Genomic DNA, 25212 nt, shown 5'->3' with positions numbered 1-25212 from the left:
CACATACCATACGTACACACATACCAATACACATGCACATACCATACATACACACATACCAATACACCAACACACCATACATACACACATACCATACGTACACACATACCAATACACATACACATACACATACACTAACACACCATACATACACACATACCAATAAACTAACACACCATACATACACACATACCATACGTACACACATACCAATACACATGCACATACTATACATACACACATACCAATACACCAACACACCATACATACACACATACCAATACACATGCACATACTATACATACACACATACCAATACACCAACACACCATACATACACACATACCATACGTACACACATACCAATACACATGCACATACCATACATACACACATACCAATACACCAACACACCATACATACACACATACCATACGTACACACATAACAATACACATACACATACACATACACTAACACACCATACATACATACATACCAATAAACTAACACACCATACACACACACATACCATACGTACACACATACCAATAGACATGCACATACCATACATACACACATACCAATACACCAACACACCATACATACACACATACCATACGTACACACATAACAATACACATACACATACACATACACATACACTAACACACCATACATACACACATACCAATAAACTAACACACCATACATACACACATACCATTCGTACACACATACCATACATACACATATACATACACGTACACATACACATACACATACCAATACACCAACACACCATACATAAACATACACATACACATACACATACACATACACAAACATTAACACACCATACATACACACATACCAATACACATGCACATACCATATGTACACACATACCATACATACATAATACACATACACTAACACACCATACATACACACATACCATTTCCACCAACATACCATACATACACATACACATACACTAACACCATACATACACACATACCAATACACCAACATACCATACATACACATACACATACACTAACACACCATACATACACACATACCAATACACTAACACACCATACATACACATACTTATACACATACACATACACATACAGACATACCATACATACAAACATACATACACATACACACATACACACACATACACATATACACATACACACATACACACACAAACACACATATACACATACACATATACACATACAGCCATACACACACATACACATACACATACATGCATACACACACATACATATACACATATACACATACACACACATACACATACACACACATACATATACACATACACACATATACACATACACACACACAGGCATATACACATATACACGTACACACATACACACACACATACAAACACACACACACATATATATATATACACACACACACACACACACACACACACACATACACATTACACATATATATACACATATACACATACACACACATACATATACACATATACACATACACACACACATACAAACACAAATACACAAACACACATACACATATACACACACATAGAGACACATACATATGCACATATACACATACACACATACACACATACATACATATACACATACACACATACACACACACATACATACACAAACACACATATATATATATACACACACATACAAATACACAAACACACAAACACATATACACACACATACAGACACACATACACATATACACATACACATATGCACATATACATATATACACATATACACATACACATATACACATATACACATATACACAAATACACATACACGCATACACATATACACATTCACATATACACAAATACACATATACACATATACACATTCACATATACACAAATACACATATACACATATATACATATACACACAAATACACATATACGCATACACATATACACATTCACATATACACATATACACATATACACATATACACATTCACATATACACAAATACACATATACACATATACACATGTCCACATATACACACAAATACACATATACGTACACATATACACACACAAACTGACACACCCTAACACTGTAATTAATTGTGCTCATTATGATGTTGTGCCATTCTTTGTATGAAATCTTTATCACAGATTTCAGAATATTTTGTGTAATTATTCCAGTTTCCAGCATCTTCTGTTCCATTTCTTTAGTTCTTGACAATCTGCTTTGATTGAACACTTTGTCCAGCTTGTCATTAGTTCCACAGATTGAACACTTTGTCCATCTTGTTATTAGTTCCACAGATCTGCCATTCCATAGTAGCGAAGAAGCCATTGTTACCACTCATAGGCAAGTTGCCGTCCCATCTTCGTGCATGTGACGTTACCCCATTGTGGAATGTCCTTTTGTTGGAGTAAACACTGTTTGCTTTTTTTGTCAATTTTTTGTTCAGTGGACAAATATTTCTTTTAATAAATCACACGTTGTCTATTGATAATGGGATTCCTCACTCATCGATTTTAGATTAAGTCATAATTAACCGAGATGGATAACCTTATCCCAAACCATGATGGATAAACCAAGATGGACAACCTTATCCTAAACCGAGATGGATAACCTTATCCCAAACCGAGATGGATAAATGAAGATGAACAACCTTATCCCAAACCATGATGGATAAACCAAGATGGATAACCTTATCCTAAACCGAGATGGATAACCTTATCCCAAACAGAGATGGATAAATCAAGATGGACAACCTTATCCCAAACCGAGATGGATAACCTTATCCCAAACCGAGATGGATAACCTTATCCCAAACCGAGATGGATTACCTTATCCCAAACCGAGATGGATAAATCAAGATGGACAACCTTATCCCAAACCATGATGGATAAACCAAGATGGATAACCTTATCCCAAACCGAGATGGATAACCTTATCCCAAACCGAGATGGATAAACCAAGATGGATAACCTTATCCCAAACCGAGATGGATAAACCAAGATGGACAACCTTATCCCAAACCGAGATGGATAACCTTATCCCAAACCGAGGTGGATAAACCAAGATGGATAACCTTATCCCAAACCATGATGGATAAACCAAGATGGATAACCTTATCCCAAACCGAGATGGATAAACCAAGATGGACAACCTTATCCCAAACCGAGATGGATAACCTTATCCCAAACCGAGGTGGATAATCTTATTCCAAACCGAGATGGATAATCTTATCCCAAACCGAGATGGATAACCTTATCCCAAACCGAGATGGATAACCTTATCCCAAACCGAGATGGATAATCTTATCCCAAACCAAGATGGATAACCTTATCCCAAACCGAGATGGATAACCTTATCCCAAACCGAGATGGATAACCTTATCCCAAACCAAGATGGATAACCTTATCCCAAACCGAGATGGATAACCTTATCCCAAACCGAGATGGATAAACCAAGATGGATAACCTTATCCCAAACCGAGATGGATAAACCAAGATGGATAACCTTATCCCAAACCATGATGGATAAACCAAGATGGACAACCTTATCCCAAACCGAGATGGATAACCTTATCCCAAACTAAGATGGATAACCTTATCCCAAACCGAGGTGGATAATCTTATCCCAAACCGAGATGGATAACCTTATCCCAAACCGAGATGGATAACCTTATCCCAAACCGAGATGGATAACCTTATCCCAAACCGAGATGGATAAACCAAGATGGACAACCTTATCCCAAACCGAGATGGATAACCTTATCCCAAACCGAGATGGACAACCTTATCCCAAACCGAGATGGACAACCTTATCCCAAACCAAGATGGACAACCTTATCCCAAACCGAGATGGATAACCTTATCCCAAACCGAGATGGACAACCTTATCCCAAACCGAGATGGATAACCTTATCCCAAACCGAGATGGATAACCTTATCCCAAACCGAGATGGATAAACCAAGATGGACAACCTTATCCCAAACCGAGATGGATAACCTTATCCCAAACCGAGATGGATAACCTTATCCCAAACCATGATGGATAAACCAAGATGGACAACCTTATCCCAAACCGAGATGGATAACCTTATCCCAAACCATGATGGATAAACCAAGATGGATAACCTTATCCCAAACCAAGATGGACAACCTTATCCCAAACCGAGATGGATAACCTTATCCCAAACCGATATGGACAACCTTATCCCAAACCGAGATGGATAACCTTATCCCAAACCAAGATGGACAACCTTATCCCAAACCGAGATGGATAACCTTATCCCAAACCGAGATGGATAAACCAAGATGGACAACCTTATCCCAAACCGAGATGGATAACCTTATCCCAAACCGAGATGGATAACCTTATCCCAAACCGAGATGGATAACCTTATCCCAAACCATGATGGATAAACCAAGATGGACAACCTTATCCCAAACCGAGATGGATAACCTTATCCCAAACCAAGATGGACAACCTTATCCCAAACCGAGATGGATAACCTTATCCCAAACCGAGATGGATAAACCAAGATGGACAACCTTATCCCAAACCGAGATGGATAACCTTATCCCAAACCGAGATGGATAACCTTATCCCAAACCATGATGGATAAACCAAGATGGACAACCTTATCCCAAACCGAGATGGATAACCTTATCCCAAACCATGATGGATAAACCAAGATGGACAACCTTATCCCAAACCGAGATGGATAACATTATCCCAAACCGAGATGGATAACCTTATCCCAAACCGAGGTGGATAACCTTATCCCAAACCGAGGTGGATAATCTTATCCCAAACCGAGATGGACAACCTTATCCCAAACCGAGATGGATAACCTTATCCCAAACCATGATGGATAAACCAAGATGGATAACCTTATCCCAAACCAAGATGGACAACCTTATCCCAAACCGAGATGGATAACCTTATCCCAAACCGATATGGACAACCTTATCCCAAACCGAGATGGATAACCTTATCCCAAACCAAGATGGACAACCTTATCCCAAACCGAGATGGATAACCTTATCCCAAACCGAGATGGATAAACCAAGATGGACAACCTTATCCCAAACCGAGATGGATAACCTTATCCCAAACCGAGATGGATAACCTTATCCCAAACCGAGATGGATAACCTTATCCCAAACCATGATGGATAAACCAAGATGGACAACCTTATCCCAAACCGAGATGGATAACCTTATCCCAAACCAAGATGGACAACCTTATCCCAAACCGAGATGGATAACCTTATCCCAAACCGAGATGGATAAACCAAGATGGACAACCTTATCCCAAACCGAGATGGATAACCTTATCCCAAACCGAGATGGATAACCTTATCCCAAACCATGATGGATAAACCAAGATGGACAACCTTATCCCAAACCGAGATGGATAACCTTATCCCAAACCATGATGGATAAACCAAGATGGACAACCTTATCCCAAACCGAGATGGATAACCTTATCCCAAACCGAGATGGATAACCTTATCCCAAACCGAGATGGATAACCTTATCCCAAACCGAGGTGGATAATCTTATCCCAAACCGAGATGGATAATCTTATCCCAAACCGAGATGGATAACCTTATCCCAAACCGAGATGGATAACCTTATCCCAAACCGAGATGGACAACCTTATCCCAAACCGAGATGGATAACCTTATCCCAAACCGAGATGGATAACCATATCCCAAACCGAGATGGATAACCTTATCCCAAACCGAGATGGATGACCTTATCCCAAACCGAGATGGATAACCTTATCCCAAACCGAGATGGATAACCTTATCCCAAACCGAGGTGGATAATCTTATCCCAAACCGAGATGGATAATCTTATCCCAAACCGAGATGGATAACCTTATCCCAAACCGAGATGGATAACGTTATCCCAAACCGAGATGGATAACCTTATCCCAATCTTTGATGTAAAGCATACATCACTCGATTTGATGTATAAAATCACTCACTTATGACACATTGAGTTATCCGGATTATGCAAATGTCGAATCGTGGCATCCTTATTCCCCTCCATGTTATGCTAGTCGTGTCAAACAGTATAGCGGGTCATCCCGGAAGGTGCATGGAACCACTGAAAGTGCATGGAACCACAAAAGGTACATGGAACCACAAAAGGTGCATGGAACCACTAAAGGTGCATGGAACCACAAAAGGTGCATGGAACCACTAAAGGTGCATGGAACCACAAAAGGTGCATGGAACCACAAAAGGTGCATGGAACCACTAAAGGTGCATGGAACCACAAAAGGTGCATGGAACCACAAAAGGTGCATGGAACCACAAAAGGTGCATGGAACCACTAAAGGTGCATGGAGGTTATGTTATCTCCTTTGTTACTTGCGAAAATCAAAGATTTTTCAACGACATTTCAACTACATTTTCAAAGGTCAAAGGTCATTTTGCAGTCAAATTTCTAAAATCGTCATTTTTTGTCCAATTGCCGTGAAAGTTGAACAACATTTGCATATTGATTCAATGAATTGGGAAAGCAACTTTTTGAGGTCAAAAGGTTAAAGGTCAAACTTCTAAAATTATCAATTTTCATCTGAAAAATTGTCAATTTTCATCCTATTAATTTGAAAATTAAACAGCAATTACAGAGTGCATTACGGAATTGGGAAAGCAACTATTTTAAGGTCAAAAGGTCAAAGGTCAACTCAAGGTCAAACTTCTAAAATTATCAATTTTCATCTGAAAAATTGTCAATTTTCATCCTATTAATTTGAAAATTAAACAGCAATTACAAAGTGCATTACGGAATTGGGAAAGCAACTATTTTAAGGTCAAAGGTCAACTCAAGGTCAAACTTCTAAAATTATCAATTTTCATCTGAAAAATTGTCAATTTTCATCCTATAATTTGAAAAATAAACAGCAATTACAGCGTGCATTACGGAATTGGGAAAGCAACTATTTTAAGGTCAAAAGGTCAAAGGTCAACTCGAGGTCAAACTTCTAAAATTATCAATTTTCATCTGAAAAATTGTCAATTTTCATCCTATAATTTGAAAAATAAACAGCAATTACAGAGTGCATTACGGAATTGGGAAAGCAACTATTTTAAGGTCAAAGGTCAACTCAAGGTCAAACTTCTAAAATTATCAATTTTCATCTGAAAAATTGTCAATTTTCATCCTATTAATTTGAAAATTAAACAGCAATTACAAAGTGCATTACGGAATTGGGAAAGCAACTATTTTAAGGTCAAAGGTCAACTCAAGGTCAAACTTCTAAAATTATCAATTTTCATCTGAAAAATTGTCAATTTTCATCCTATAATTTGAAAAATAAACAGCAATTACAGAGTGCATTACGGAATTGGGAAAGCAACTATTTTAAGGTCAAAAGGTCAAAGGTCAACTCGAGGTCAAACTTCTAAAATTATCAATTTTCATCTGAAAAATTGTCAATTTTCATCCTATAATTTGAAAAATAAACAGCAATTACAGAGTGCATTACGGAATTGGGAAAGCAACTATTTTAAGGTGAAAAAGTCAACTCAAGGTAAAAGTTCTGAAATCATCAATTTTCATCTGAAAATCAATTTTCATCCGATTGACCTGAGCTATGATTAAGATTGTCAATTTTAATGTTGATGAAATGGACAATTTGATGTGTCATGGCAACTTTTTTTGGGAAATGGGGGTGGATTTTGCAAGTATTGTGCTCTGCATGACGTCTTTCGGGTTTCTATATCTGTCAGTCTGTCTGTCTTTCTCTCTGTCTGTCTGTGAGCAGGATATCTCAAAAAGTTGTGGATGGATTTGGACGAAACTTAGTGGACAGTTTGGGTATGTGACGAGGAAGAATTCACTCAATTTGTGTGAAGATCCAGATCCGGAATCGGATACGATGATTTTTTAAATGATTCTTCACAATTGAGCGACAGGGACAAGAACGACATAGAGCACAATATCTCAAAAAGTTATGGACGACATGACAAAACTTAATGAATAAGTTAGGTAGGTGACAAGAACAAGCAATTAGATTTCCAGATCCGGCCGATCAGTGGGATACAAAACGTAAACTGTTCAACCTGGTGGAGGTGTGCTCTCTACCGAGTGTCGTTCTAGTTACTCTCACCTGAGAGGGTATTGCATTTGAGTCCGTTTGTTTGTCTGTCTGTTTGTCCGCACAGAATAAATATGATTTTCACTGCAACCGTTGGTCGGATTGACAGGAAATTTTCACCATAGGTGCAACTCCACCTGTATAATTTTGTAATGATAACTATGACATCATAGGTCACGTGGTTCGGCCGCCATCTTGGAAAACCGAAAAACTTTGCACCTCTATATCTCAAAGCGCTGAATAGAAAAAAATTGAGACATGGCTCATTCTAAAGAACTCTCCATGAGGAGTAAAATATGTTAATGATGATGTCATAAGTGCCTCCATTATGACGTCATAATTCGACAAGTACAAAACTTCATCCTATCAAGATGAAATTTCTTGAGCGTCATCTAGGGATAAGTTGGTGGAGAAAAAAACATAAAGATGATGTCATCGGGCAGGTGGTTCGGCCGCCATATTTGTTTTTACACAATAGCCTTAAAAACCACTGAAAACACATCCTGGCGAGGATCTGCAATCTGATTGCTCTTTCTTGTTTAATATGTAGATGTGTTCGTCTTGCTCATTAAGGCGACTGAAAACAAAATCATTAGCTCGTCGTATATGATCGTGCATTTTGATTTGGTCCTGAGGTGTATTCTTTTGAGAAACTTCACCATTTTGGGGCTATAGTACGTACTTAACTGTGTCAGAATATTTGGGTTTTTGTTTTAACGTTTAAAAATAAAAATGCATTTTTAACGGACAATCCCACATCTAAGTCTGAAGCTTCAAATGCCCATCTCGCACACTTGCCCTTCGAGCTTGTTGTCTTTAGAGAGATACCCACATGGCAACACACATGACACATACCATGATTATGTGACTTACATGACCTCATTTGACATCCTTTGCGGTTGAGATGGGTCATCCTGTATTTAATTCGTTTCTGTTCTAATTATTTTTCTGCAAATTTAGATGTCGACCATTCCATGAGTTTTAGCTGTTTGTTGTCCCGAAACATCTCGTTCCGACTGGAGAAACGTTGTTGGAATTTTGTTTTTTTGCGATATCATTTGGCAGCTTGATAATAGGCTGTACAGTCCCAGCTGGCTGAACGTTTTAGGATTATGGTGACACCGCATGCAGAGATTTGGGAACAATTTATGATATATGATCTCTGTGTTGAGGAACTGAAAAGTCAGATTAGAACTAAGTGTGCTTAGTTAACGAAAATGTACCTCCCGGGCCTCCCCCTCCAATATTGGCCAATCACATGGCTTATCAAAGACAGCTTGAAGTCCACAAAAGTTGAAAAATGGGAAGAACAATTTATGTGAGAGGTCACAAGACTCATTAAGGAATAACATCCAAGCCAAACAGGCCACCCAAACTATGTGTCTTGTGACGTCACTGATGTTATTGTTTCATTTTCATTGAATGACAATGTATTTATTTATTTATTTATTTATTTATGAATCTTGGTTCATTCTAGGGTTTCATTGTTAATAATAACTTTATTGTTATTTCACTACACTTCTCCCTTTGCTGTCTACGCAAGCCATCATGCGACAGGCTATCACACTCGTCGGTCACCTGGACCAGCAGGTGATCTCTCCACACTCTTCTTGTTTCACCCGAGCCATCACGTGACAAAACACCGTTCACTTTACCATGGTGATCTGCTCATCTTTCAAATGAACCGTCACGTGATCTCCACACATCTTTCTTTTGGATGATCATGTGCTTCTTGTACACTAAATGGTTTATTTGTCCGGATGGTCTTTTGAAATTCCACCATTGTGATGGGATGCCTGACCATGTGCCAACATATTGGTGCCTCTGTTCATATCTTAATGCTTTATTGTTAAAACACGCACACAAACGAGGTTACCACAGCCAAACCGTAGTAAACCCATTCCAAGATCTCGGCACCTTCACTGGAAGAGCTAAAACGTGTCAAAAGGCCTTTATACAAAGACATTCATTGTACTCTCCAGGAGACCTTGCAGTCACAAAAGGGTCGTTGAGGCTGCCTGTGCTTCATTCTGTGCCCTTGTACGGGTCAGGAAATGGGCCTTTCTGTCACCTCCGGCTCAGGACTGGGAGTCTGGGAGTCAGAATCAGAGTCCAGGCCCTGGGGCGAGGCCTGGTGACTGTGCGCCTGTGGGTGCGAGTTGTGTCGGAAAGAATGGCGATCGAAAAAGCCCGAGAATGAACCGACTTCATTCATCGCATCACGAACTCACAAGACCCTTGTACACGTGTACGCATTCTCATCTATTCCATATGCTATAGCTGATTTACATCAAAACACAAAACTCAAATCACATCCTGAAGAGGAAGATTTCGGTCCGATCATCACAGGTAGAAACTTAGATGTGCGACATGGATCATGGTGGACACGATCACAGCGTGTTCAGACCAACATGATGTTCAGACAAGTGATGCCGCATCTCATTAATCAAATATTCATTTTCGTTGTATGTTAACATTTTTATTGGTGCTGCATAGATTGTTCTGTTGCTTTTCTGTGTAATAATACTAATTTACAAAAAGAAAGGGGACATAATTTCGACTTTGGAAATTACAGAGGGATCAAATTGAGGGAGCAAGCTATTGGAGAGGCTTTGCAGCCCTAAGGTTAAGGAAGACCGTGAAGATGGATGATTTGCAGTATGGATTCATGCAAGGAAGGGGAACCGATGCAACTTTCATCATGAGACAGATTCAGGAAAATATGGTGGAAGGAAATAAGAATCTGTCCAGGGCATTTATAGATCAAGAGAAGGGTAATGATAGGATTCCAAGAGATGTGGTGTATTGGTATTTGAGGAAGAAGGCCGGAGAAGATTGTTATGATCGCGATGGAAATGTATGCGGGAACCAACGCAACGGTCAGGACCATGAATGGGGACTCCCGATATTTGTGAGTGGAGGTTGGTCTGCAACATGGTTCTGCACGAAGTCTCTTCGTTTTTGTAACAGCCATGGACGCGTTGAGTGACGTCTTCGTGACAGCATCATCACGGCGTTTGTCCAGGTCGGAGAACTTCATTATTCATTATTCACCATTATTCAGAATTCCCGACCGCTAAAAAGTATTGATGAGGCCTCCTGGTTGTGATTTGTTGGGCAGAAGACGACGTGTCGATGTCGCAGATGGCACTTGGTCCCAGATCATACAACTGTAATGGGACTAGATGTGGCGTCCTCGTCAATCCAAGTTGTGGGTGCGCCATTACGCAGTATCTACGATATGAGAGGTTTTTTTTGTTGCTTTTTGGGTTTTTTTTGTATACAGAATCGAGGCTCGTGAAAGAGCTAACATTTATCACACAAACAAATCAAAAAGACAAACAAACATCTATCTATAATTCCAGTAATCTCTGTTTGTACGTTTGTTTGTCTGTGACCGCTGTTTCTCGACAACCACGGGTCCGATATACTTTTAACTTGCCAGGTATATTGCTGGGGACCCGAGGATGTGCCTTTTCAAGGTTTCATATTAATCGGACAATTACTTACCGAGCTATGTCCAAAAAACGATTCAACCAATCAGAGAGCAGCGAACTATCGCGTGTGCCGAACGTGGCGGACACACTCTGCCTCGGATGGCACATTTGAGAGCGTATTCATTTATTTCACGTTTGCAAACTATGTTGGCGTTAAACTATGTTTTAAAACTAATAAAAACGAATTTGCGATTCATTCGCTTTCCTGCGCGTTTGTGCACGCGATGGCGATTTCTTTACCAAACTCCGGAAGCCGTTCGCTTTGGACCAAACCATTTCATGTAAATAGAGGGGGGGGATATAATTTTAGATATAGATATAGTACGGGCAATGCCCTAGTAGTATATAAAAAGGGGAGCGGTAGACAAGATGGGGAGAGAAGGGGAAGCACATAAACACAACATTTGAGAGCATGGACATCGGGAATGTGTGGGAGCGAGAGGGATTGGCGGAAGGCGGTGTGGGAGGGGGGGGGGGGGGTTGGGAGAAGTATAAACACAAGTACACCAAGGACTTCCAGGAAAGAAGTTGGTCTTTCAAAAAAGTGGATTTGGGGTGAAATTAGCGGGGGTAGAAAAGATCAAGGTTTTGGATGGGGGAAGAAAAGAGATGGTGGTGAACAGCTGTTTTAAAGACCTGGAGGGAGGAGTGGGATTGAAGAGAGTGAGGGAGTTTGTTCCAGTGGCGGGAGAAAAGAGGAATGAAGGAGTGAAGGTGAGCAGAGAGTCTTGATTTTGGCAGTTTAACCATAAGAGGGTTGCAGGCAGATCTTGTGCGACCTGCAGGAATATTTGGGGGACAGAGCCCAGAGAAAGCTGGAGGAGCAAGGCCGGAGAGGAGTCGGTAGAAGACAGAAAGACCACCAACCTGCCTGCGGTGAGTAAGTGAAAGGCCCTCGGAGGTAGCTTCATCGCGGGAGATTCCAATGATTCTGAACGCTTTGGTTTCAACAGCGTGAAGACGAGCTAGGTGTGAGGCAGGAGCACCAGCCCAGAGGGGGGAACAGTATTCCATTGAGCTGCGGATGAAAGCCTTGTATGTGGTGAGGAGCTCAGGTGTACCAAGGAAGGACTTCGCACGACGGAGGATGCCCAGTCGGCAACTGGCTTTGGCGGCCAGATTTGAAATGTGGTTTTCCCAGGAAAGATCATGGCAGATAGTGAGACCCAAAAGATTGAGTGACAGAACTTCTTGGAGAGGATTATTCAGAAAGTGGATGGGAGGGTTGTCCAGTCGGTCTTTTCAGAGAGACATCGTAAGAGTGTGAGATTTGTCAGGATTGAAAGACATGTTCCACTTGTTTGCCCAGTCTGTGATTTTGTCCAGGTCTGCAGAGAGCGAGGAGGCTGCAGACTGCCGATCTGAGGGATGAGGAATGGAGCGGCAGAGAGTGGAGTCATCAGCAAAGAGATAGAGAGGATTTTCAAGAGAGTCAGAGAGATCATTGATGAAGACCAGAAAAAGGACAGGGCCAAGAACACTGCCTTGGGGAACTCCAGCCTGAACAGGAAGAGGAGATGAGAGAAACCCATTCAGGGCCGCACGTTGACTACCACTAGAGAGGAAGTCCGCCAGCCATGCGTGGAGATTTCCATGGATACCAAAGGAGGAGAGTTTGGTGAGCAGAGTGGGGTGCCAGACGGTATCGAAGGCACGTGATATGTCAAGGGAGACAGCTCTAATTTCCTGTTTGGCATTGAGGACCTCCATCCATTGTTGAGACAGCAGAAGCAGCATGTCCAGAGCAGAGTGACCAGGTCTGAAACCAAATTGATGATCAGAGATCAAGCCATTGGAGAAGAGGAAAAATTTCATATCTGAAGCAATGATGGATTCCATGACTTTGCTGATAATTGGGAGAAGGCTGATTGGTCTGTAGTTGCTAGGATCTGTTTTTGCACCTTTTTGTGTGAAGCGGTGATATTGGCTGATTTCCAAGCAGATGGCAGATGACCTTGAGCAAAAGAGAGGGCAAAGAGAACAGAGAGAGGGAGTGAAAGAGCGGAAGAACAGGATTTTAGGACCCGTGGGCTGATGCCGTCAGGTCCAGTTGCAGAATCAGAGTCGAGGGTTGACAGAAACTTTTCCACCTTGTCAGGAGGAAAGGACACAGAGTCCAGGAGCAGCTGGGTACGACTGGGTACGGTGGGTACAGAGAGGGATGGGTTTGGGACACAATATTTAGAGGCAAACACAGAGTTGAGGCATTCAACTTTTTCACGTGCGCAGTCAGCCATGTAGCCGTTTGAGGTGAAAGAGGGGATGGAGAGGGAACAAACACCAGAAACAGATTTGACCAGATGCCACCAGGATTTGGAAGAGGGAGACAGATAGGAGAGTTGGGTCTTGAGAACGGAGAGATGTTGTTTCCTGGCTCTCCTGAGGGTGGAGACACACTTGTTTTGGGCTTTGTGGAAGGAAATGAGATTTCCTTCCTTTGGATTAGCTTTCCAGGAGACGAAGGCAAGTTGTTTCTGGGCAACAGCCTCACCACAAGAATCCGTGTACCGTGGACGGGAGGAAGGGTATGACAGCTGAAGACTAGATGGGATAAATCTGTGCATGAGAGAAAGCAATTTACTTTGGAAGAATTCCCAGGATGAGTTGATGTCCGAGGCGGTAGAGATGGGAGACCAGTCCAGATGATTGATGGCTGCTTGAAGACCGTGCCAGTTGGCCTGAGTGAAATGCCAGACTCATCGACGCTGAGGAGGCTCCCTGAGAATGGTCAGAGAGATGTCCACTTTAACAAGCACATGATCAGATGAGCCGATTGGAGCAGAAGAATAGCAGCAGACATTTTCAGGGAAGTTAGTCATAACCAAGTCCAGAAGAGAAGATGCTACGTTGACTGAGATCCGGGTCGGGAAATTGACAGATTGTGTCAGTCCCAGTGAGTCGCAGAAATCCTTTGCTGAGGAGCCATGACGACGTGTCGATGTCGACATGTGTACCCACACCTAGCCAACTGGCATGGTGACAATTGAAATCACCACATATGAGGAAGAGAGAGTTTTGATGATTAGATAGAAGTTGGTCCATATTATCAGACAGCGAGATGTAGATGGAGTCATCACTGTTTGGTGGACGGTACAACACACATATGAACAAGAGGTGGGAGCGAAGGGGAAGCCGTAGCCAGAGGTATTCCTGGGGGTGAGGTGGAGAGAGGGCAGTGCAGGGCGAGTGGGAAAGAGAGTTTTTGATAAAGATAGCAACCCCACCTCCAGGACGAGGCTCAGGTCTATCATACCGGAGGAGGGAGTAACCCGGGAGAGATACTAAGGAATCAGAGACATTATGAAGGAGGAAAGTTTCTGTTAAGCAGATCACGTCTGGTTTGTCAGAAGCAACCTGTATGGAGAGATCAGTTAAGTTTGAACGAAGGCCCCGGATGTTTGAGGTCCATACCGTTAATGAAGAGGAAGGTTGAGCATCGGATACAGAACAGGGGGGGGGGGGGCGGATGGGTAGGGTAAGATGTGAAAGAGGAGGAAGAGGTAGGGAGAGCTGTTGAAGGTGTGTCAGAGATTTCAGAATAGCTCAGAGAAAGGGAAGGATGAGGCGGACAAAGGGTTTGATGGTGATTGGGTGAGGCACAGTGAGGTGTTATTTGAGGAGGGGGAAGAGCGAGGCAGAAGGTTGGGGGAGATGGAGGTGAGAGTTGGAAGGGGGAAGAAGCGGGGAGGACGCTTTGAGGAGGAGGGATGAGAGGGGGGAAATGGAGAAGAAATGATGGTGGGGAGATTTGAAGGGGAGGGGCGAGGGGGGAGTTTATGAGGGGAGGGGTTAGGGGGGAGTTTTGGAGGGAAGGGACAAGGGGAGGGATTTGAAAGGGATGGGAGATGGGGGAGATTTGGAGGGGAGGGGTGAGGGGGGAGTCTCGGAGGGGAGGGGCGAGGGGGAGTCTTGGAGGGGAAGGGTGTGGGGGGAGTTTAGGAGGGAAGGGGCAGGGGGGGAGATTTGAAAGGGATGGGTGATGGGGAGGATTTGGAGGGGAGGGGCAAGGTGGAAGATTTGAAAGGGATGGGTGATGGGGAAGATTTGGAGGGGAGGGGTGATGGGGAATATTTGGAGGGGAGGGGTGATGGGGAAGATTTGGAGGGGAGGGGTGAGATTGGATTTTGGAAAGTGTACGATTAATGGGAAACGAACATTTATTGCAAAATGAGTTTCTTGTGACCTTCAAGTTAAAAATACATTTAAGGACGCTGGAGGGGGGGGGGGGGGGGGGTGGGGAGCAGGAGAGTTTAGGGAATGTATGAAAGAGGCACTGTAAGAGATGGAATTTTTTTTTGGAATGAATAGATTTGGTGAGCAAGTCGAAAGCAACCTTTTAAAGAAGAAGAAGAAAAAGGTGTTATAATACACGACAGAATACAGTACTTCTGGGGAAAGTTTAAACATTTTAAAGTTTAACAGTGAAAACTATCTGGGGAAATGTGGGTGAAACACGTGGTCGAAGAATGAACGAACGAACGAATAAGAACAACGAATAAATGAATAAGAACAACGAAAACGAATAAAGAAGGAAATGTTTTTTTTTTGTTTGTTTGTTTTTGAGTTGAGATTTTAAACAAGGCCGTATGGGGTGAAAAGACTGGGGAAAACAGAGAACGAAAGTAGTTGGAGCACAATAGATGGACCGCTGAGAGAAAAACAAAGCCTCAAGGTCGGGCACGGTACAAGGCCTCAAAAGACACGACACAAATTAACCGACGATATTTTATACAGGTATGAAAGATTAACACCGAGAATCTTCCTAGGGACACACTATACGTACACACACCATAAAATAAATAGTTTTGACGAAAATACAAATGGAAACAATTACTTAACTTCGATAGCGTGGAGAGCGTGGACAGCTTCGAAAAAACGGAACCTCGCCGGCAAGACCGGAGGCGGAAGTCCCGAAGAATGTTGGTCTGTCTCCATTTTTTTCAGAGATGGCTGAATGGATCTTCGTTAAACTTTCAGAGATTCATCAGTGAGTGCCTGGGAGTGTTTTATGCAAAAAAAAAGAAAAAGTTATTTTTGGGATTTCACTCGATATCGCTCGATCGTGCCTAAAACGCTCGATAGTGCCTAAGCCTTTTTAAATTAATGACAGTTATATACAAGTACACATTCGCATAAATAAATACAAAACAATCACCAGACATTTGAATACAAATAAATCAAACAATTCCAGAAGTGTACAAAGTTGGTAGTACAGCTTCTTCTTCTTCCTGATCGGCATCACATTTAACTCAGAAACGTGATGAACAACACATTCACCCACCAGAGTATATTCAACGAAAACGTCATGAACCCCCTTCCTCTCATGCCTGCCTCCCCCCCCCCCCCCCCCCCACTCCCACCCAGCAATGCCGGGTACTTCTTCTAGTACTGTATAAGCCGTAAGGACTCAGTCATTAAGTGGACGGGACAGCGATTTGTTGCCCTGACGAGCCCTAAAGAGGCCAAAACTAGTCGGTGGCTTCACTTTTCATCTGCTTGGTGACATCATTTGACCATGGCATCTTTACATGCAAGAGGCCTTTCTTGGGCTGCAGCCATGATGTCTTTTATACAGTACCTGTATGACCTAAAACTGTGCGTAGTGAATCGTAATTGTGTGGATTAAATTCCGACATTACCGTTTAATTCCAAACACAAATTGTTGAGTCAAGCAACTCCACAGCAGCGTTAGTCCATTGGCTACATTGCAATTACCAACTGCAATTGAAATTGTCATTCAGTTATTCTTGCAACACTCAACGATCCCGGTCCTTAAGAGAGGGCTTGTACCAATTCCGCCATCTTTCAATTTGGTAAACTTTCTGATATTTGAGCCATTTTGCCTCGAACTTCATACTGTGCAGTGAGCAAGAAGTCCCGATTTAATTGTGGAGACTTATTTGTCACCAAAACCGACTTTGTGGGAAGATGGGATCCGTGCCAGTCTTCGGTGCATCTGGCTTCCGCAGTATCGCACCAGCCTGTGGTGACAAGGAGCAGTATTGCCACTGATAGGATTTCAAAGACACATTTGGCACACTCCATTAAGAATTCCTGGCTGTCTCCAAAAGGCCATTTAAAGCTGGCTCAGAATAAAGATTTGGGAATTGAGCCGACACTTTAAGGGTGGAGCAGTGTTTTGTGATTCATTGCGGCCAGAATCACCGCCGCTTGCTTTCCAAAGTGCGTAAAGAACCAGGAGGGGAACAAAAGTGCTTTCATATGAATATTTATTTTTCGGCAACGAGAAACAGAAAACGCTTTTTGTTGATTTCCTGGGCTCGGGGTGTGTTCAGCACCCGATACATGGGGCCTAGTCATTCGCATGGAGCACTTCCCTGGTGGCATTTTGTGATTAAGTTGTACGAACGTTACTCCATCGTGCCAAGCTCACCCTCCTGTCTCCCGCTCCCTTCATTGTATGTTTTATGTATCTGTGCATGTTTTCATGTCCAATGTGTCAGCTCTTACATGAGCCTCGATTCTGTATACAAAAAAAGAAAAAAAAGACAAAGGGCAGTGGGAATGTGGTGAAGACATGGTGGATGTACTTGGTAGTGATGGGCAGGACATTTGAAAGACTGAAGTGAGTAAGATGAAAGAACACACACATGGAGATGAATCCACGATCCGGAGAATAAGGGGCCAAATGGATGCAGGTGGTCAACAGGCCTGGACTTTTTTGTGGGTGAGCAGGTGAGGGTTTGTGCGACCATGGTTTGCTTGGGATGGCAAAGGTAGGAAGACACGAGGAGCAAGGCCACAGGTGAGATTGTATAAAATAGAAAGATCACCAACTTTCCACCAGTGGGAGAGTGATAGTTCTTGGAATGCAGCTCTTGTCTTGAGATTCCAATGATGTGGAAAGTCTTGCTTTCAAACACTGCGAGAGGAGCAAGGTGGGAAGCAGGAGCACCAGCACAAAGTGGGCAGCCATGCTCCATCGAGCTCCATATTAAACATGTGTGATGAGCTCCGTGTTGCTCAGGAAAGCCTCAGCTTACAGATCCTACGCACCCCCTGTGTGATTTAGCTGAACTCAAGTTGCAAACTGTTTTCGAATAAGGTTCACCTGACTGCACCTGGGTGGGTTTTATAGTAGAGTAGCAACCAAAACCGGATCCTCTCCAGGTTCCTCCTGATGACTCCAATGCTGTATTTGGTCTTTTATTTCACTAAAGGTGGGTAGATATTACTCATCAGCTGTTTAGTCTCTTTTCGTTTGAGGATGGATTAAAATCTGACTACAAAATGTCTTCCGCTCCCCATGCAAGACATTGCATTTCCAATGGCGAGTTAAGCCAGTTGTCCTATCTGCTAGTATTCACATGTAAATGTTAAAAGGGACTTATGATACCTTTCAGAAGAAGTATGTCTATTATATGCTGGTACATTGACTCAATTTTCCCTTTCTTTATTTATACTTTGGACAAATATCAACTTAACATAAACATTGGATGACAATAACAACACTCGGTAGAGTGCGTACGTCCGCCAAGCTGAACAGTTTATATTTTTTATCCGCTAATAGGCCGGATCTGGATTCGGATCTTCACCAAAATCGAATCGATTCTTACTTGTAACACAAACAACCTGTCCATAAAGTTTCGTCCGAATCCGTCCACAACTTTTTGAGATATCCTGCTTTGTATCGTTTTTGGCCCTATCTCCTAATGGCGAAGAATCACTTGAAAAATTAAAGAATTCTCATATCGAATCCATACTCAGATCTTCACCAAAATCGAATCTCTTTGTTCTTGTCAGACACCTAACCTGTCCACCAAGTTTCGTCCGAATCCGTCCACAACTTTGACATATCCTGCTCACTAACAGAGAAGCATACAGACAAAGAAGAAAGACGTCATGCAGAGGCTGATACTTGCAAAATCCACAGCTCCCCCAAAATAAGTTACCATGGATACATCAAATTGTCCTTTTTAGTAAGATTAAAATTGAGGATCTTAATCAAAACTCGGGTCAATCGGATTCAAATTGATTATTTTTCAGATGAAAATTCATATTAGAGGTTTGAGCTTGAATTGATCTTTGGCCTTAAAAATAGTTGGTTTCCCAATTCAATGATGCACAATGCAACTGCTGTTTACTCTGCAAGTCAATCGGATGAAAAGTGACGATTTTTCAGATGAAAATTGATGATTTTATAAGTTTGACCTTGAGTTGTGACCTGTGACCTTTTAACTCAAAAATAAAAAAATGAAGTACAAATTATTGTTGTTTAAATTTATTTCATTTTGTGTGGTTAAAAAAAAAAGAAGATTTATTTGTCCTGCTATATACCTTTCATCATCTGACATTTTAATCATCATCTTGTTTTGCTGGAAAGGGGTTGAGTTTGAAATTGCCACTGAAGCTTTTACAAACCCATCTGATCATTACAAACCCCACCATTTCCCTATTAATAAGTTAATTGTTTTTGTTTACCATTTCAGTCTGGCCTCATTTCATCACATCTTTAGGAAACACCACAGGCATATCCTACTAATCCAACTCAATAAGGGACAAAATAAACTAGAAGGGCACTCAGTAGAGCACATACCTCCACCAGGCTCAACAGTTTACGGTGTGTATCGCACTGATAGGCCGGATCTGGATTCTGGATAACAACAAAATCTGCCGGATTTGGATAACAACAAAATTGAAAATCATTCCAAACAGGAAACTCTGTAATGCACGTTAACTAAGGTGTTGTAAAAGCCGCTATGCAAACTCAAGTTAAATAAGGTGGTGTAAAAGCCGCTGCGCAAACTCAAGTTAAATAAGGTGGTGTAAAAGCCGCTGCACAAACTCAAGTTAAATAAGGTGGTGTAAAAGCCGCTCTGCAAACTCAAGTTAAATAACGCAGTGTAAAAGCCACTGCGCAAACTCAAGTTAAATACGGTGGTGTAAAAGCCGCTGCGCAAACTCAAGTTAAATAAGGTGGTGTAAAAGCCGCCGCGCAAACTCAAGTTTAAAAAGGCGGTGTAAAAGCCGCTGCGCATACTCAAGTTAAATAAGGCGATGTAAAAGCCGCTGCGCAAACTCAAGTTAAATAAGGCGGTGTAAAAGCCACTGCGCAAACTCAAGTTAAATAAGGCGGTGTAAAAGCCACTGCGCAAACTCAAGTTAAATAAGGTGGTGTAAAAGCCACTGCGCAAACTCAAGTTAAATAAGGCGGTGTAAAAGCCACTGCGCAAACTCAAGTTAAATAACGCGGTGTAAAAGCCACTGCGCAAACTCAAGTTAAATAAGGCGGTGTAAAAGCCGCTACGCAAACTCAAGTTTAATAAGGCGGTGTAAAAGCCGCTGCGCAAACTCAAGTTAAATAAGGCGGTGTAAAAGCCACTGCGCAAACTCAAGTTAAATAAGGCGGTGTAAAAGCCGCTGCGCAAACTCAAGTTTAATAAGGCGGTGTAAAAGCCGCTGCACAAACTCGACAAATTTATATTCAAATGTCTGCACAGAATATTGAAAATGAGATGACCTTACATTGTATCAAATGAAGAAAATACTCAAAAAGAACCAAAATGATGAAGATCAGTCATGAAGTCAAGATCAGAAGATGCAAATGGATGGACATGTGCTAAGAATGAGTGATGATAACAACTGTGTGACAGCATTGTCATGGAATCCTGAGGAAGAAGGAAAGTGGGACGTCCTAGAACAACCTGGAGGAGAACGGTGGAAAAAGAAAGAAAAGAGATGGGATGGAGATCATGGAATGAAGCCGTAGCCAGAAACAGGGCACACTGGAGAACACACACTGCAGCCTTATGGGCCACTTGGTGTTAAGAGGATAGATAGATATAGATAGATAGAAAAAGCCGCTGCGTCAATGGCGGAAAACTTCCGATTTTTCTTTTTCTACCACCTTTAAAATCTTTATTTTACCTCAATTTAATTATATACGTGAACACTGCAGAACACAAATCACCTTTTTAGCGTTTTCAAAACTCCTCCGTTTAGCAGTACTTGGACAAAATACCATGGCATTATACATCATCTCGACCAATCAAATTTTGCCACTTGTAAACTCCACCCATGTCCTTGATTCTCAACACTGTGTGGGGTAAGGTGTTCTACGAAGTCTCCAGTGAACTCACCTGGAAGGACGTTCAGGTGAGCTTATGCGATGGCGCGTCGTCAGTCCGTCCGTCCATAAACACTTGCAACTCCTTCTCCGAAACCGCTGATGGGATTGCAACCAAATTTGGCACAAATTATATTTGTTGTGTTGTGACTAAAGTTTATTCACGGCATTTTAAAAATCGGGGTCTAAGGGGATCTACGTGGGGGGTGGGGGGGGGGAGGGGCAAAGTGGGTCCAGGTTTGACCCCCCCAAAATAGATATTTGCTTTCTTCTCTGAAACTACACACACGATTTCGATGAAACCTGACCACAACCTTCATCACCTGTGATGTACCAAAGTTTGTTCATGGCATTAAAAAAAACGGACCCTAAGGGGAGGTCCTGGGGGCGAAAGAGGGGTGGGGGAATTTCCCCCAAAATAGGGTATTTTTTTTCTTTGTTTGTTTAAAGTCTTATGATTATGTTAGTATGATTCTTCCTGTTCTTTCTTAGCTTCAAATTTCAGCTCGTTGACGCTTTGCATCATGAGCATCTGGTGATGAGTTTGAACTTTAACCCTCCTGTCGTGATGTGTGTGTGTGTGTGTGTGTGTGTGTGTGTGTGTGTGTGTGTGTGTGTGTGTGTGTGTGTGTGTGTGTGTGTGTGTGTGTGTGTGTGTGTGTGTGTGTGGATAGGTCTGACACAGAGGTTGGTGCGGTAACGATGGTCAATCTGCATGAGGGATAAAGGTGATCATGAACTTCCCATTTGCTGTAAAGACTCCAAATCAATCTATATATTCAGTGATGCAAGTCTGACTGGGATTCAGTTACTGATTCAGGTGTTTCCTTCTTTTACATTGTGGTTGTGTAACCGACGCAGTCATCCGATAGGTTGGCGTGGGGATATGTAGGCCGAGCCAGGGTAAATGGATAAAGTAGTCTGCTCTTTTCAGGATGTACAATGGTATGTTTCACTTCCACGAGCAATACAAGTGTTCGCACCCCAAGTAATGAAAACGCCATGTTGGAGAAAATACAGCATTAATTGCTTTATAAAACCACAATCCCTTCCTTTTGTCAAATTCATTTTCCTTAAGTTAGCCCTCTCCCAGTCCTCTTTCTTTGCCACTTTTCAGTTTGACAAGTTGTTTGATATGACGTCACATCCGTGCTTTCCGTGTGTTCCGCAGAGATTGAAGTGCTGGCTGCGTGCAAGTGGCTCCAGGAAGCTGGATTCCCCCAGTATACCCAGCTCCACCGAGGTGGGCAAGGCCTTCATGGGCTGCCGGAACTTGCTTGGCCACAGCTGGATGTTTCTCTTTTGCAAACGCAGAGCGTTCAACCCCAGTGAATACCAACCGGCTGCATTGTGCAAGAGAACGGAGGTCAGGTCACGTCCTGTAGGCTATTGAGAAATTTTGCTCCGAAAAAGGCTGATTAGGATTTTTATCCCTCCAAGCGAAAGGACCAGGACGCACGGCGATGGTCAAGTCCAACTGACCGTCTGTCTCTCTTGATGTTGGCTTCAGATGAACCAAAGCGAATATTTTAAAGTTAATTATCAGATCAAATAGTGCGTCATATATATATATAATATGTTGACTGCTATCAGCATTGTACGTGGTACATGTTTGGAAGCCATGATGGTGCACATTCCTGTCTACGCTGTCGCTGACGCCTCGCCAATAAGCGATGAAGCCGGTCCGGCAGCTGATGCGAGCGTGTAGCATTGGGATTATCATGTATATGCCACTTGGAATGTCTGCATTTGTGGAGGAACCCAGGTAGGGTTTGAAACAGCAGAGCCAGCTTACCTTTTATTGCTTGCTTTAGGTAGCAGCTACAAGAGTAGGGGGTTAATTATAAAAGATCCTCGCCACCTTGGGATAATTGATTAGGTGAGAGCTGATTGGTTGTTCCATACAATTACGGGTGAGACGTGATTGGGTCATATATATATATATATATATATATATATATATATATATATATATATATATATATATACACAAAGAATTAAGTTAAGCACCCCCCCCCGTTTTTTTACAACCTCGCACATTACAAGTTTGTTGTCGTCAAAACAGTGTAATATACCCATGATATTGCTATATTTTCTGGAGAAGTGATATTATGGTCACATAAAAACATAACAATCATGCCGTTTTCAATATTTTATTCTGCATAATTTAAGGTGAAATTTTGTGGGAATTTTAGGCATATTTTCACCTCAATTTAAGTATGGAGCTATAGGTCCATCACGGACAGTGTGGATGACGTTTATGTTTTCTAACGTACAGTCATTGTTCTGAGAAGACCTCTAGCGATCTTTGCGTCAATAACGTGTGTAGGACCCACGTGATCGGATCACTGACTCAACCAATCACTTTTTTTCACTTTGATCACTCAATTTCATCAATGGATAATTGCTAATGTCATACCAATCATTATTTGATCTCACATACCTTAGAATATATGCCAATGTATACATATACACAAAGAATATATATTAGGGGGTGCTTACCTTAATTCGTTGTGTAGGGGTGCTTAACTTAATTCTTTGTGTATATATATATATATATATATACATATATATATACACATATATATATATATATATATATATATATATATATATATATAGATATACATATATACCTTTAACCCGTATACACCCATATATCTCATCCATATTTTCATATATATATATATATATATATATATATATATATATATATATATATATATATATATATATATATATATATATATACACACACACATCTTACTATAATTCACCAAATATCCGTCCGTCCGTTTGAAGGTATCGCAAAAACGGCTAAACCGATCGCAACGATATTTTGGGTGGGTAATCCTGGGACCCCCTGGAGTAAAATAGGCTATATTGTTTTTCCCAATTTTTCAAAGTTTTCCAATTTTCCAGTTTTTCCAAACACGATGGAATAATATTTACCGATATGAACAGTGATGTGGCTTTTGTTGAAATTCTACAAATACTCTTTATTCTACGTACCAGGAGAGAGCAGATCGACTCCTGACGAACTCCTCCGATATAAACGTGCGGCTCCAAAGTAACACGGCAGCGTGTGCAAAGCGACTGAGAAACAGGTGTAGCGGCCGCTTCCGTGTTACAGATTCGGCGCGCACTCTTCACACATAAACGTGCGACTGAGAAAGATGTGTAGCGGCCGCTTCCGTTTTGCAGAATTCAATCTTTTTTCAAAATGGGCACGATGTACTGTTTAGATTTTGATGATTTGCGTGTGATATGATTCAACGGATGTTTATATGAATCGTTTAAAATAAAAAAAGCCTTCAATTTCTGATATTTTGCCTTTTCATTTGGGCCTCCCAATTGAAGCCCCGCCCATAGGGCGGGTACCGTTGCTAGTATATATAATGCCATATTCTGTGTTGACTTGTGCACTGTTCGTGTAAAGTTAATGTAACTATCAT

At 41.7% G+C, this 25212-nt stretch overlaps 1 protein-coding gene across 2 annotated transcripts in view; it reads left to right on the top strand.

Moving 5' to 3' along the window:
* LOC137438225 (rho GTPase-activating protein 7) overlaps window positions 1-25212 on the top strand; it is a 163695-nt gene that overhangs the window by 61053 nt on the left and 77430 nt on the right. The window contains exon 2 of one of the 2 annotated variants that reach the window (XM_068133301.2): window positions 22929-23000. In XM_068133301.2, the coding sequence (XP_067989402.2) occupies window positions 22929-23000 (72 nt within the window). Of the gene's footprint in view, window positions 1-22928; window positions 23001-23069; window positions 23124-25212 lie in introns of those variants that run through there. The other variant, XM_068133302.2, reaches the window with a different exon arrangement.

The sequence above is a fragment of the Myxine glutinosa genome, chromosome 12 (assembly GCF_964187855.1).
Source record: "Myxine glutinosa chromosome 12, kmMyxGlut1.1, whole genome shotgun sequence".
NCBI lineage: Eukaryota > Metazoa > Chordata > Myxini > Myxiniformes > Myxinidae > Myxine > Myxine glutinosa.
The sequence above is the reverse complement of the archived record's forward strand: the minus strand, read 5'-3'. Positions and strand labels throughout refer to the sequence as shown.